The sequence below is a fragment of the Hoplias malabaricus genome, chromosome 15 (genome assembly GCF_029633855.1).
Source record: "Hoplias malabaricus isolate fHopMal1 chromosome 15, fHopMal1.hap1, whole genome shotgun sequence".
NCBI lineage: Eukaryota > Metazoa > Chordata > Actinopteri > Characiformes > Erythrinidae > Hoplias > Hoplias malabaricus.
In genome coordinates this window covers 12,269,457-12,284,389 of record NC_089814.1, presented here as the reverse complement: position 1 = coordinate 12,284,389, position 14,933 = coordinate 12,269,457, and the positions used below count along the sequence as shown (strand labels likewise).

Genomic DNA, 14,933 nt, shown 5'->3' with positions numbered 1-14,933 from the left:
CACTGAAGAGATGAGGGGATTAAATGTGCCATTTTTGCAGAGCAAATGTGCAGAAATAGGCTTTTTCTCTCAAGAAGCTGTTTTATAATGTACTTTTTTCTGCAGAGAAGCAATTAGGAGCAAATATGTTTAACAATGAATGTTAAGCACAGTCATTATATTTTGTATTTCCTAAAAGTAGCTGCAGTTTTGTATAAATGTATACATAAATTCCAGTGGAGCTTGGAAGTAAAAGATGTGTATGTGTCAATACAGGGGGTTGAAAAGGGGGCCGCGAATATTTTCATTTTTTATCTACAAAAGGGGGCACGGCCGAAAAAGTTTGGGAACTACTGAGCTAGGATACGACAATGCTGAATTTAAGGTCAGGGTGATGGTAAATAAAACGATACAATAAGTACATTTTAATATTTTATTCATTCATACAATCCAGATATACATGCATACATAAATCAACACTTCATTCTCAGTTAGAAACTACAGTTATATATGAAAATATAATTGCTACTTTCTGATCTTGAAAATCTCAAGTATTAAATTTTAAGTGCACATAAGGAAGTTCAAAAAGGCAAAAGTAAAATGTCTTGAACGGAACATTAAGTATGACATTTGTAAGTTCTATGCGGATATACTTTTATACAAATACGCATTTGCAGATAAATTTCATTGTAATATTTGGATTCTCAATTGTTTATTTAGAAAATCTGATGTATGTTTAGAGACATATCTAAGTGGTGACACAAATTATATATACACAACAAAACAGCCGTACAAATCCCTGAACTGTACCTGGAATAAGTAATGTTGAAACCGTAAAACCAAAACAAACGTGCATGTAGATTGTGCTTTAGAATGCTAGAAAAATAACCCATAAACTATCTTGTCCATTGCTGACTGACATTTAGCGAAAACACATTTTGTAGTTACACCTGTAGAATGTCATTGGTATTTGATGTGCTAGATGTACCATTATCCTTGGTATATCATGATATGAAAGTAGTTGGCAGACAGAGGTTCAGTTCACAGATAAGCACATTACTCTTTACCAATTAGATTTTATGTGTAAGACACTTAATGCTAGAAATAACCTCCATCCAGAGCATAGTTAAAAAGTTTGGGTCATTGTTGATAAACGCATCTGCCTAATGTCATAAATATTAAATTCTATTTGGACGGAATTTTTCAACAGAAATGTACACTCTGAAAAATGATTTATATGACCTGTCTGTTTCAGATTTTCCTGCACTAAACTGGAGTAGCTTTTTTAGCTTAAACCTTCTTCACCCCTCACTTCTCTGTTGAAGGCAATGGGTTTCAAGTCAGTTTTTCACTCCGATGTTCAACACACTCTTGGTAGTGAGTCGTACAGAGAGACATCCTACAAACGTGCTTTAGCTTCATTGCACTCTACAACGCCTGCAGACATCAGCTTTTCAATCTTAGAAGAATCAAAGCCAATCTCCTCCAGGACAGAGCGAGTGTGTTCCCCAACGAAAGGATCACGCAACAAAGAGGGAGCAGCAGGAGAGCGGGACAATATAGGTGCCGGCCGGGGGCTGACCTCGCCCTGGGCATTCTTGAGGAATGACCCTCTCTCATGGTTGTGAGGATGAGCAGACACTTCGTCCAGAGAAAGCACAGGAGTCACACAGGCATCTGTCCCATCAAATATCTGACTCCACTCCGCCTGTGTTTTCTTGGCAAACACCTGGGCGAATGTCTGTTTTAACTGTGGCCAATCAGAGACGCTCATCTGGGATGGAAGGTCTGCCACATTCAGTCCCAGCCCTGAGGTACAGCAGAGAGGCATCACGAATAGGGATTAAAAAAAAAAAAAACAATCAGTCAAATAGATCAAAGCGGATGTCACAGAGAACTGTGTAACAGATCAGTACTGAAAGTCTTGGGAAAGTTGAAACTGCAGTGTTATAGGGACATTATGTCTGGCAGAAAATGATTAATAGGGCTGTACATGCACCGAGATGGAGAGTTAAGAGAAATCAATATGCACACACTGGTAAGTGTCCTGTGATTCTACACTTATCGAAAAGTACCTCATGTTCTTCCAAACACTGAGCTCTGTGGCAAGCCCACAGTGTCCTTCAAAACTCTGAGGTCAAACTCACTGCAGCTTCTTACAAATTTCCACATTAAAGCAGATGCATTGTAAAAATCATAAACACAGTTACTGTGAGCTACACTAATGTATTAGGTATTAACTGTGCACATCCCATAGCTTTGTTTAACAAACATGAACAGTAAAGTCACCCTAAGACAGATAATGACTAAAATACCAATGCCATTAAACTGCATTAACTTTTAAACATTACAACTAAAGTGTGAAGTTGATAAATAAGAAAATATGCATTGAGATGGCATAGTTTAAATAAAGAGATTAGCCAAATCTTTCACTGATTATTCTGAAATTCTATTATTGATAGTTACAGGGTCATCTGTAAATAGTGTCAGATTTTGTTCATTCTGATCCCCAGAATGTAAATGTAATAAATGTAATATGAAACAATAAATGGAAAGACCATAAATATCAGCTTTGATACAAGAGAATTTATGTCCTCCTAAATATACTTCATGCCCTAACTCCATAGAGCAACTAAAAATAAATTTAATCCCTCAGAAATTCTTGATGCCCTTTTCTCACTCTTCAACGTACACAAGTCATCTACTGTAGGTTAGAGAATAACTTATATTCGTTTCTGAATAATAAGCCCTAAAGCTTATTAACGAAATATGTGAAAGAAATGTGTTCACATCTTAGGTTGTAAGTACACATTGTAAAACTTTACTTTTCACTCAACAGTTCACAAAGGAAAATATCTAAACTGCAAAAGCAGCCTGTTTTGATGTCAAGAAAAACATAGTGTACCTAAACATATTTAGCCTATAGCGTTCGAGCTTTTCCAGGAGAAGTTAAAAGGAGTGTTTCAGCACAATCTTGCTTTGAATTGAAGTCAAAATAATATATATATATATATATATATATATATATATATATATATATATATGAATAAACAAATAAAAAAAAAAGAAAAAATACAGAGAAGCCAATCAGAATAGAGAATTTTTACATATATACGTTATATACATACATATCTCTTAAGGACACATTATGAGAAAAGCAAATCTATTTACACTTATACTTAGTATAAATTAAGTCTGGAAAATGTTGAGTGGAAAAATAAATATTTGAGCTTTCGGTAAACCATCCCAGACTGGTCAGAGGCTCTAAAACATTACAAATGCAGCATAAGCCCTTAGTCATTAATAAATTAATTATAAGCCTGCAGCTAAAGAGAGGTTAGTCCCCCAAAATCTGCAACTTTGTTAAACTGACACTATTTCTCATTGTTTCAACAATGTTACAATTCCTTATTCTTGTTTTTTTGCATTGATTCTTGTCTTCAGTATGTGAAATGCTTGCTCAAAGGGTTCAGGTTAAGGGGCTAACATCAATAACATTCTAGTTTGAATGAAAATGCTGGGTTACTGATCTGCAGTAGAACATAGTACAGAAGCAGTTAATATGTATTTGGCTTTAAATATTTCTGAATTAATTTTTGCTTCCAGCAATAGATCCTTTTCTTCAGGATGGGATTTATGTCATTTTCATCTTGTTCCACAGATGAGGTGGTTTATTCTGAATCATATTTATATAAATATATATATGTGTGTTCTATAAGACATCATTCAAGGCTCTACAGATTATCAGACTATGTATTTTTTTTTTTAGAAACTGCTACCTGGTATTTTCTTGCAGTAACTGTTAGCATCTTTAAGCATCACATGTTGAAGCCACTGAGATCATGCTGCTGCATTCTTCTTTTAATGGACTGTGTTTGACTTTTTTTTTAATTCACTTTCAATAGTGAAAGTCATCATGGGCACTTTAACCAGCCTGTGGCTATGTAGCCTCAAACACATCAAGCCACAATGCTCTGTGTGTTCTAACACCTTTCCATCAGAGCCAGCATTAAAGGCTAAGTACCACTTAATGGACCTCCATGAATATTTCACATTATTTTAGTTACTGACATATATAAGTATAAATTAAAATGAAAATAGCAGCTTAATTTGCTTTAAAACTGACAATTTTTTAAAATTGACGGAAAAACCCGAGCTCGCTACGGAATTGCGTTCAAGAATCCGTGACGTCACTGGTGGACAACAGCTGAACAACGCCACGGTAAAACACTGTTATGACTGACTGTTATGAGAGTATCTAGCTAGCTAGCGATAAATAACAAACATTATTCATGACAATAGCTTAGCAATAAGCTAAACTCAAATTTAGAGGTACCATTATTCTTGTAAATGTGATCAAAGTCGAACTCGAATTCATCCGACACTATAAACCTCCGTAATGCAGCTACGTAGCCGAGTATAATCTGAGCCACCGAGTTTAGCAAGTCAAGCTAACGTTAACTAACACCAACTAAAACAGGCGAAGTAAGTGTCCTTACCGTGTTTACCTCCATGTTACAGAGGCTCTTGAACACCTTTTGTTGGTTTCCTTACATGCCCATATTGTTGGAAAAGCGCCAGTGAAATGAGCTACAGATAACGGAGTGAGCGGATGGTCCTTTCCAAAGTGCCCGTTTAAAGTTGACAAATTTAGTCCTAGATATTATAATTTTCTAGATATTTTGGGATCTTTGGGCCATTTGTGCACAGATGTCCCACTGTACATTGAATTATTGCAGCCAAAAACAACACACCTTTTCGTCATTTTGCATTAAATTAAGTGCAACTTCTAGAGTTGTTGTCCACCATCTACGTCACAGGCAAGACGCCTATTAGAGTTTCCCAACACCGTTGGGGGGGGGACCAACAGTCTTTTAAACCTTATTCCTTGAATTAGTGAGAACATGTTTTCTGACTATTAATAAACACAAGTTAGAAACTCAAATTCCACTTATTTATTTGTTTGACACTTCCATATAGCTGGTGCTTAGCCTTTAACATTTTAGCCATTTTTGCTACAGTAGCTTTTGTGATTGAAGGCAGGTTTTCACTCCCCACATTCCTCCGTCTTGCTCAACCCTGACTCTGGATACTAACCACTGTATACAAGGAAAATCACACAAGACCTGCCATTCTGAACAGCTCCTAACTAGTGGTTTAGACATCAAAATTAGAGCCAAGCAAAAGTCACTAGGATCCTTACACATGCCCATTATTTCTGCTTTCACCACATCAACGTCAAGAACTGACTTTTCACTTGCTGTCTATATATCCCACCCTAGACAAGTACCACTGCTTAATTGATGTTAGTCACTTGATCTATCAATGGCTTTATTATTGTGGCTTTAGTCACTTGATAAGAGAGAATAATTGAAAAAGTATTTCTTGTATGATTCCCACAAATACCCGAAAACAACTGAAATACATAGACTGTCTGCAGTTTAACCTCATTGTCATTGTTTATTGTGGATGGGAAATACGGGAGTAAAGATCACTAACAAAATATAGTAAGTTTGTATGTACAGGAGCCTTACATCTTTAGGTGATTTATTGTCCATCACTACATTAAAGTAAAATTCTCTGAACATAGTGGTGTTTGTGTACCTGAAGAGTACTGACCTTGAATGAGCTGACCATAGAATTGTGGCTCGATGGCTCCTACTGCCATATATTTTCCATCAGCGGTGCGATATGTGTCATAAAACGGAGCTCCACTGTCCAGTACATTTTCCCCCCGGGGTCGATTCCACAATCCTAGACCACGAGATTTCCACATAAAGGACCCCATATAGGCTGCCCCTTCCACCTGGACAAACACAGAGTACACACTCTTTACAAGTACTTGTGTGGCATATAGTTTTAAAGCAAGTGACAACACACTGCGAAAGTGACATTCTGACCAATGACAAAGCTACAATTTTCTTCACCTAAATTAATCTCATAACACTCTTAAAGCAAGATGCTGTGTGTGTATATTACAGTACCCTAGTTTGATTATGACACTAGAAACTAAAATTAAACCCTCATAAATAAATTAACATGCATTTCAAAGGCTGCGACTTCACAGAAATCTTAAATATAGCATATTCTCAGAGAGGACAGATTCCCAGAGATCTCTAAATCTTCAAAGCGTTGTTGACACTTTTTTAGTCCATAAAGTGACCCAAGATTCTAAAAAACCTAAATGACCCCAAACTTGTACAGTCACAAGCAAACATTTGAGCATCTCCAGGCAAATTAAATGTTTCTAGGAAAACATTAATAATAAAAATACAACAATGAATCCTCCACAGAGAACATACATGTTGAAATTCCCATTTAATGGTGATGCGATATATATTTAAGATTATTTTGAGGAAACAACTATGACAATAATTTTAGGTTTGATTTTTTAAACTTAAAATTACATTATCTAATCTATTTACTCAAAATAAATATAGAATTTTACATAAATATTGCAGGAAAATACCATTTTTAATTTTGTGCTCCTTAGAGAATGTGTTGAAGCTAATTTAATGTTATGTAGATTTAAGTCTAAAAGCAGCTAATCTAATAATCAATAACACCCAGTTATCAATCACATGTAATAAACATGTACACATAGTTCAGAATATAAATGTTTTGTTTCTCTATCATAAACCAAATTAACACATCAGGTGAACAAGTTACTCCCAAGAGAAAACTAACACTTGAGAGCAGCGGCACCAAGTAACAACACTGGGTTTTATGACCAGTCACAACCAAACAATATATTTAAGAATTAAAAATGAATACAATGTGGACGCAAAATATGTTGCTAGATTTGATCTGGAATATGACAAATACAATTTTGAACTCTATCAAAGCAAACTGTCAGAGACATTTGTATGGAAACGCCTCTGGTTAAAAAACAAATAAAAAATTCACCAGATGTAATCAGTGTCCATTCAAGGAATCTAAGTATATGAGGGAAAAAAGAGAACTGACAATACACTGAAAGCTTGTGAGAAATTCAGTAGAACTGCGAATCTCTTTTGCAAAACTAAAAAAGCCTTCAAACTCCCTTTTCTGACATCAAAAACACAACACAAAATCAAATTACAACCCTTGCACATCTTTGCAAACTGTTGAAAGCGTTGCTGCCACCCTATGTTTATGTGGCGATGCCAAAATGAAAGTGACTGTGCATGGAACTTGAAAGAAAGTCTGCTGATTGATCCTGAGCCATTCTTTAAAGTCAGTCCTCCATCTTGATTTGAGTGCCTCTACCAGCAAGGTCTGAACAGATTATCATCAGCAATTTAGCTGAGACTGCCTGACCAAAGTCCGTTTTAGAACCCACTTTAAACCCCATTATTTCTCAGTAGGTACAACCTTTCTGTTACCCAGGCCATTGATAAATTGTGTGTAATGTCATTCACCCTGCATGGATCAGCAGGATAATCACAGTTAAATATCATTTTAATCCTAGGCGTCCTCAAGCAGAGCTGTGATTTAACAAGTGACTTACAAGAAGAGCATGAAGAAATGACACTTTAGCATCCTGGCTCTTTCAATTCAATCTAAATCAGTTTTTGAGTGGAGGAAGCACGGTGAGGTTTGGGGCTGTCAGAACATTTCACATTGTTCATTATAGCAAGGGCATGGATACAAGTGTTAGTCACTGTGAAGCCAGTGTGTAATCACACAGCACAGCCACAAAGAAGCTCTTAAGGGAAAATATGACAAATATCATTACTGCCTGTCAACTAAACAGCTAATTAACATGACGGCAGCACCTGCTCATCCCACACTCTCTGAGGAAGACTTCACACAATCACAACTCTGCTCCGTAAGTGAATTCAGAATTGAAAAGCCATTCATCTCATTCAAACCATTCTCTTTTTGTCCATTCTGGCTAATTATGATCCACAAAGAATAGACAGCACTGTGTATGTAATACTACATTTCTAAAACACATATTTTTTTTAATTTACAGTGAAATTATATTCCAAGACTCTGTGTGCAAAATATAGCTTTAACAGAATTAATTTATGGTAATAATTTAAGCAAATAGCTAGTCATTTTATTATAATTAAAAAGTGTAAAATAATCAGTTGATAATTACATTCGTTTATTCATTCATTCATTACATTCATTCAAGGTGGGTCCGGAGCCTACCCAGAAGCATTGGACCCAAGGCAAAAACACACCCTGGAGTGGACACCAGTCCTTCACAAGACAATATAAACTCTCTCTTTCTCTCTCTCACATACACACACTGACACTTTTGAGTCATTAATCCACCTCCCAAGGTGTGTTTTTGGACCGTGGAAGGGAACCGGAGCACCTGAAGAGAACACAACAAACTCCTCACAGACAATCAGCCTGGAGCTGTGGGACTGCAACACTACCTGCTGCACCACCATGATGCCCTGGTAATTACATGTATAATCATTTGCTTATTATTATTCTTATTATTGTCTTCTTGTAATTTGTAATCAATGACCCACAAGCAGAGAAATTATCTATTAGCTGAAATGTTGATAATAATCTGTGGGAGCTGGTGAATAATTACAATTTATTTGTGAAAGCCTTCTAGTCTCTAGAGGACTAACCAAAAAATGCTCAAAATCTTTCTTTCAAGTCTTATATCATCACATCCACGTTGATATTACAACATAAACATGCAGAGCACTCTTTGCATTCCTTACATCTCAGAGTATATGGAAGAATATAGAAATATGAAAACACATATATAAAGCATTCTATCCCAATGGTTGTCGTGAGTCACTCTGTGGTCAACACAACAAATGATCCCCAGTGTCTTGATGATTTGGAAGGTAAATATTAATTTTTGCATGATCTCTGACCTGTATGTTTTCAAACAGATAAAAACTACATGGCGTGGATTAATTAATTAATTAATTAATTAATTAATTCATTCATTCACTGTCTATAACTGTTTATCCAGTTCAGGGTCGCAGTGTGACCCTACCTGGAAATCACTTGTTTTAAAAAAATCTAAATTAGTAATCTTCCTTATGCACAAATATTAAACTGAACCTGTGACCTTGTTAAATGATTGGCAGAACTGTGAGCTACAACTGCTACATAAAAATTACTTTATTAAACAGTAGGAATCTCCACTAATCTTGTATGCTGTTAATATGTACTATGTACATTAGTATGTACATTAGTAATTATACAGTTAAATATTTCATGTGTCTATTTCAAATCTTCACAGTAGAAACAGAATTAATTGGAAACAAGGAGCAGTACAATAGACTTCACAAGCTCAGTGAAAGACCAGAAAGGACATACAAAATAATTTATATTTCCAATTTTTCACATGCACTCCTGTGGTACTGCACTCAGGGTCCACAGACTGCTGAACAGCTAAAGTGAAGAAATTGTACATTCTGACGTTTTCTAAGCTGTTTGAACTTGTGCAGATAAATGAGAAAAACATAGACTCACACTTCAAGCAGAAATGTAAGGGTGGAAAAAACTGACTATTAACAGGGTGGCCTGGAAAGAGGACTACAAAATGGAGGGAAAACTAATGTTTATAATGGGCACAACTGACTGTTGGAAAATAAAACTTTTGTGGTACTGTTAAAAACTCTAATAATCTACAAGTAGAAGAAAAGCCTGAAAAGGCTTTGTGAAAAAAAAATAGTGTGTCTCTGGTGAATTTTACTGCAAGAAATAATACAAGAATTTTAATACAAGAAATTTAAAAATGAACATTCATGCATCTGTGAAATGCAATAGAAAAATAAGTGATTTCTGTCTATAGGGCAAAAGTTTTCACACTGTTTGAATAACACATTTTGTCTTGCATAGTTTACTTACACAGTTTGGTGAATTAAATTTTTTTCTACACCACCTGAGCATATCATTTGTACTTTAGATTGTGTGATGCAAAATATGCAATATGCAACACTGGAATGCTCCAACATGTCCGCTTTACCTTAATGTGCATTAGAATCTAAGAAAAAATTTGCCTTCCCCTGTAAAAATACTACTTTGAAAATACATGTTTCTTCTGTAAAACGATATGTTTATATATGGCAGAATGAAAGAACGAGAGACTGACCATGCTGGCATCAATGATCTGGCCCTGGCCTGACCTGCTTCTCTCCAGCAGAGCCAGGACAATGCCTAGGGCACAAGTTAGGCCACCTCCAGCAAAATCTGCCACCAGGTTGAGCGGAGCATATGGCTTTTCTGAGCTGCGCCCCAACATGGACAGCAACCCTGGAACAGAAGAAGACGAGACCATGAAGAACAGAATCAGCTGTTGGTGTAATGTAATGGGTAACACTGCTATTCTACAGACTAGTGTTCGATTAGCAGCAAACTGAAAGGAACACATTATCTATTCCAATAAGAATCCTTGGGCAAAACTCCAATGTTGCATTAGTATACAACAGCAAGTGACAAGAATTGTTAGTCACTCTAAACAAGATCATCATTAAGTGTGTGGAACTGTTAAGTTAGCGATAAAAAACTGTGTTTAATTCAATTAAAATATTTGTTTAGGAACCAGTCACAAACAAATTAATTTGAAAAACTTAGATTTAACTTAGATTTCACAAACATTGTCTCACACAGGTGCAAACTGCTTTGGTTTGGCACTGACTGCCAGGCTCAAAATATGTCAGCTGAACATTACTACTTCTGTCAGTTCATGGAATAAACCTGGCAACTGTCCTACAGCATTAGTCAGCAATAAACTCCAGAGATAAACTCCAAGTATCACTTTCTAAACATGTTGTGACATTTATCAGATCAGTAAAAACATATCTGAAACAAAACATGAACAACAAGTCTAAAATGAAGCTACAACTAACAAACATTCATTAACATTTATTGATCTAAAATGTGGTCCATGCCTTGTTTTCTCTTGCCATTCCTGAACTCCATTAATTAACATTAAAATCAACAGAAACCAAACACTGAATAACAAAAAATATGCTGAAAATTTGTGAAAGATTCTCCATGCAAAGAATTTATAAAATCAAAAGGTCTGTCTCTGTGCCAGATTACCACTCTTTTTCTGCTTTATTCTCATTTAGATGCTATGTTCTATAACAAAAAGAGAGCTTGCACTTTGTACTTTGTCCTATGTCAAGTTGAATCCAGGCAGCCAGGCTTGTAGCTTTCTTTATACAGGGTATCAAAGATTCATCACATTCCTACATAAAAGGGATATATTGTGAAAAAATAAATCTAATTTTCAATGTTTTCACAAATTAATACTTATATCCAGAGAATAACAACACACAAACTGTGACATGGCATTTGTTCTTCACTTCTCATCCCTGGACGCTCACACTGAATTCAGCTGTGGCTCATTTTCATTTAAAGGAACAGGAGCTGAATCCAATCATTCTGAACACAGCTGTTTAGGAATGTACCGAAATGAATTTTGTTGGCTGAAACCTGAATACACTTTTTGCAGTGTTTTTGTCACTTTTTCACCACCTTTTTGCCTTGGTTTTCAAAGAAAAAAATTACTAAACTGATATTCAAATCTATTTATTTAACACTGAACATTTTTAGCAGCACATGCCAAGAATATGACTTAAATTTGTAAAACGAAAAATACAGTACGACCATATAACTTCACATAAATATGAGAAAAATGTATGTAACATACATTTCTGTATACAAATAACAAAAAAGTCACGTGCATAGAAAAGGGACTAGAGAGAAGGACCAAGAGAGAAGGAACGAGTGAGGGATGGAGAGTGTGTGTCTGTGTGTGTGTACGCACATGTGCATGCTGATGAGTTGTGTGCCTTACTGTAATGCTTGTGTTACTGTAACACAATGTTTTTTACTCTTACTGGTGTTAGGTTTGCTCAAATGTTTGAAACTGAATAAAAGCTGGGAATTTTTAGTGTGCTGTATTTTGACATGCTGTCGACAAATATCAAGTTAAAGTGGGTATTACCCTGGAGCAGCAACTAGCTAAGGACTAAAGTTCCACTCTGTTTCCCATCTATGGCTGAGAACTAGAAAAAGGTAACAGTGTAAATAAAAGCATCATTTTTTGGTATAAATTATTCAGTCTTTTCAGGGGTTTATTTTCAGCCGAGTAATTTCAGTTCCCAAATATTCGGTGCATCCCTACTGTTCAGTGCGATTCAATTCTGTGTTGTTTGATCTTTGGTCTTGTGACAGAATGAGTCTCAGCCATTTCAGTTCAGAAAATGTCCATACTTAAAACAGTATATATATATGATTTGGACATATGTATTAGACATTTTAAAATGTATTTCACTTTTACATTAAAATATTTTAATTTAAAAGTCAAAATTATGGATAAATGACGTTCGCTAGCATACCTGCATATGTGTGTTTATTTACAAGTGTTTCACATGTTACACATATTTATATTCTCACTCTATTACAGCCTCACCAACAGTTCATGAGTCAAAGCTCTGAAAGTGAATTATTAGTGAATCACATACCTGACAGGGCCAGGAAGTTGATATCGTGTCCAGCAGCCTTGGCATATGAGCCGCTCTGACCATAGCCAGTGAGCCGTGCATAAATAAGTCTTGGATTCTCCTTCAGCAACTCCTCAGGACCTAAACCCATCTTCTCCATTACCCCTTCAACAGCACAGAAACAGGGAAAGGGTGTGTGGGGGGGCTTCAAGTTGAGTACATTGAACATGAAAGCAGCAGGGGGCTGGATGGTTAGAACAGGGGACTGGGTGGTTAGCTGAGAGCAATTTATTCTGCTTTATATTCATTCATTCATTCATTGTCTGAAACCACTTATCCAGTTCAAGGTCACCGTGGGTCTGGAGCCTACCCGGAATCACTGGGCGCAAGGCAGGAACACACCCTGGAGGGGACGCCAGTCCTTTACAGGGTGAAACACACACTCACAAATTCACTCAAACCTATGGATACTTTTTTGAGTCGCCAATCCACCTACCAACGTGTTTTTTTTTTTGTTTTTTTTGGACAGTGGGAGGAAAACCGGAGCACCCGGAGAAAACCCACACGGACACGGGGAGAACACACCAAACTCCTCACAAACATTCACCTGGAGCGGGACTCGAACCCACAACCTCCAGGTCTCTGGAGCTGTGTGACTGCAGCACTACCTGCTGTGCCACCATGCCGCCCTTCTGCTTTAGATGTCAAACTAAATGTAAAAATTATTTTAGCATCACCCCTGCTACATTTCTTAAGTTATAACAGCATAAGGAAATGTAAGTTTAAAAAAAAACAATTAATTCACAGAGGGTAGATATTTGTGAAAGCGATGTTTTGCACCATAGCAGCACTTTTCTTGTTTATCCTCATCAGTGTTTAGGTTACAGTGCCTTGGGTAGCCTTTTAGGGTTTTTAACCACTGCAAAGTCTAAAGTGATCTGTATCTAATCATTTGTAAAACATTCATTTTATTTCCAAAATCGAGACAAGTTGCTTACAGACTAACCTTTCCGAAATGGTTCAAGAACCACATCGGATTGAACACACAGTCTTTTAAGCACCGTTATGCCTTCAGGGCTCTTCAGGTTCAAAGCCACAGATTGTTTGCCTCTTGCTTGAATATCGACTGTCATTGCTACCTTTGTCCGATCCACGCGAATGACCTTTGCGCCAAAGTCTGCCAGAATCATTCCACAGAAAGGTGCAGGAGCCAGCCCAGCAAGCTCAATCACACGCACTCCAGCCAGCGCCATGACACTGCCTTCTGCATAAACAAATAAATAAGCTATAATAAAAATGGTTTGATGTGATGTGAAACAGTCTTCTTCTATAGAAACATTGACCTGTTCAAATAGGTGTTGATAAGAACCTGACCTAAATGATTAGTTAATGCCCTTAAAATGTTACTTTACTTTTGTTTTCATAGAGTTTGAAAATAAGCTTTTGGACTAAATCTGTTTATCAAATTTTTGGAGGAGAGATTCATGAAAAATGTTTTAATTTTCAACAAGACCAAAGGAAATACATTTTTTAGGGACTCTTGAATTCTTAGAATAAAAGTCTAAAAATGAAGTGTTACTTTATTAATCCCCTTGGGGATGCCAGACATAACACCCAGAAAGCAGCTGTGGGTTAGGTGTCTTGCTCAAGGGCATTTTATCTGTGGAATCTGAGGGAAGAGAAGGCACAGTTCCTTCCTTCCTCATTTATCCAGTCAGTTCTGCGAATCATGCCAAGATTGGGTTCACTGGGACATGCTTCTCATGTCTGCCCCCTAAGCAAACTCTTATTTCTGTCCTGCCACCACTGTACTCTGTGAACTAGCTATAACCTTGTCAGCTTTTCAATGCACAATTTTACTTCAGATTGTTCTGAATTACTTCACCTCTATAGTGTTGTGAACTGTGTTGAAAATTTAAAAATGGTTGGAACAGCCCTTTAACCCTATCAAGAAAGATTCAATACAACATTCAGAACTCAAAAAGTGCTCAGTCTATTTAGACAGAGAATAGTTATGAGAGAGTATTCATATACAGTATTCATTAGCAAGGCATTACCTGTGAGAAAGCACTGTTCCCACTATAAAGCTAACGGTTTATTTGAGGTAAGAGGATCCTTCAGGAGATAATCCATTTTTTGAGCAGGACACTAAAAGCAGGTAGTCATGTTAAATATCTATATATGGATAGACTTTGATTTAAACTTGCTTTACAGAAGAAACAGAGAACCTTTAAAAAACACTACAGGGACGAGAAAAATCACCTCACTCACCTTTCACAACGCACTGAAGAAATGCAAATAGTTTGGCGCCATTTGTTGACGTCACTCGCTCCAAATGACTTTTGGGAGTTGTAGTTTTTTTTTTTTTTTTTTTTTTTTTTTTTTTTTTTTTTTTTTTGCGCTGATGATCTGAGACGTCCTTTGATACGGAACTTTGATCAAAGTCAGAATAAATGAAGGCGTGAGAACACGTAAAATTCCTTGATCCAAAACTACCTAGAAAACTACCTAGCAGATGCACACCCTGAACAG

General features: G+C 36.5%; 1 protein-coding gene across 2 annotated transcripts; it reads right to left on the bottom strand.

Annotated features, from left to right (window-relative positions):
- Nucleotides 1-433: 433 nt before the first annotated feature.
- amacr (alpha-methylacyl-CoA racemase) lies at nt 434-14,711 on the bottom strand. Of its 2 annotated transcripts, none has more exons than XM_066646016.1 (6): nt 14,673-14,711; nt 13,408-13,665; nt 12,423-12,566; nt 10,040-10,200; nt 5,599-5,785; nt 434-1,788 (listed from the first exon to the last, which is right to left on the bottom strand). In XM_066646016.1, exons 2-6 carry the CDS (start codon nt 13,652-13,654, stop codon nt 1,379-1,381), a joined length of 1,149 nt encoding a protein of 382 aa, XP_066502113.1. In that variant the 5' UTR covers nt 13,655-13,665; nt 14,673-14,711; the 3' UTR covers nt 434-1,378. The 2 variants fall into 2 exon arrangements, with proteins under 2 accessions (XP_066502113.1, XP_066502112.1); XM_066646015.1 differs by lacking the exon at nt 14,673-14,711 and adding an exon at nt 14,459-14,574.
- Nucleotides 14,712-14,933: the final 222 nt, after the last annotated feature.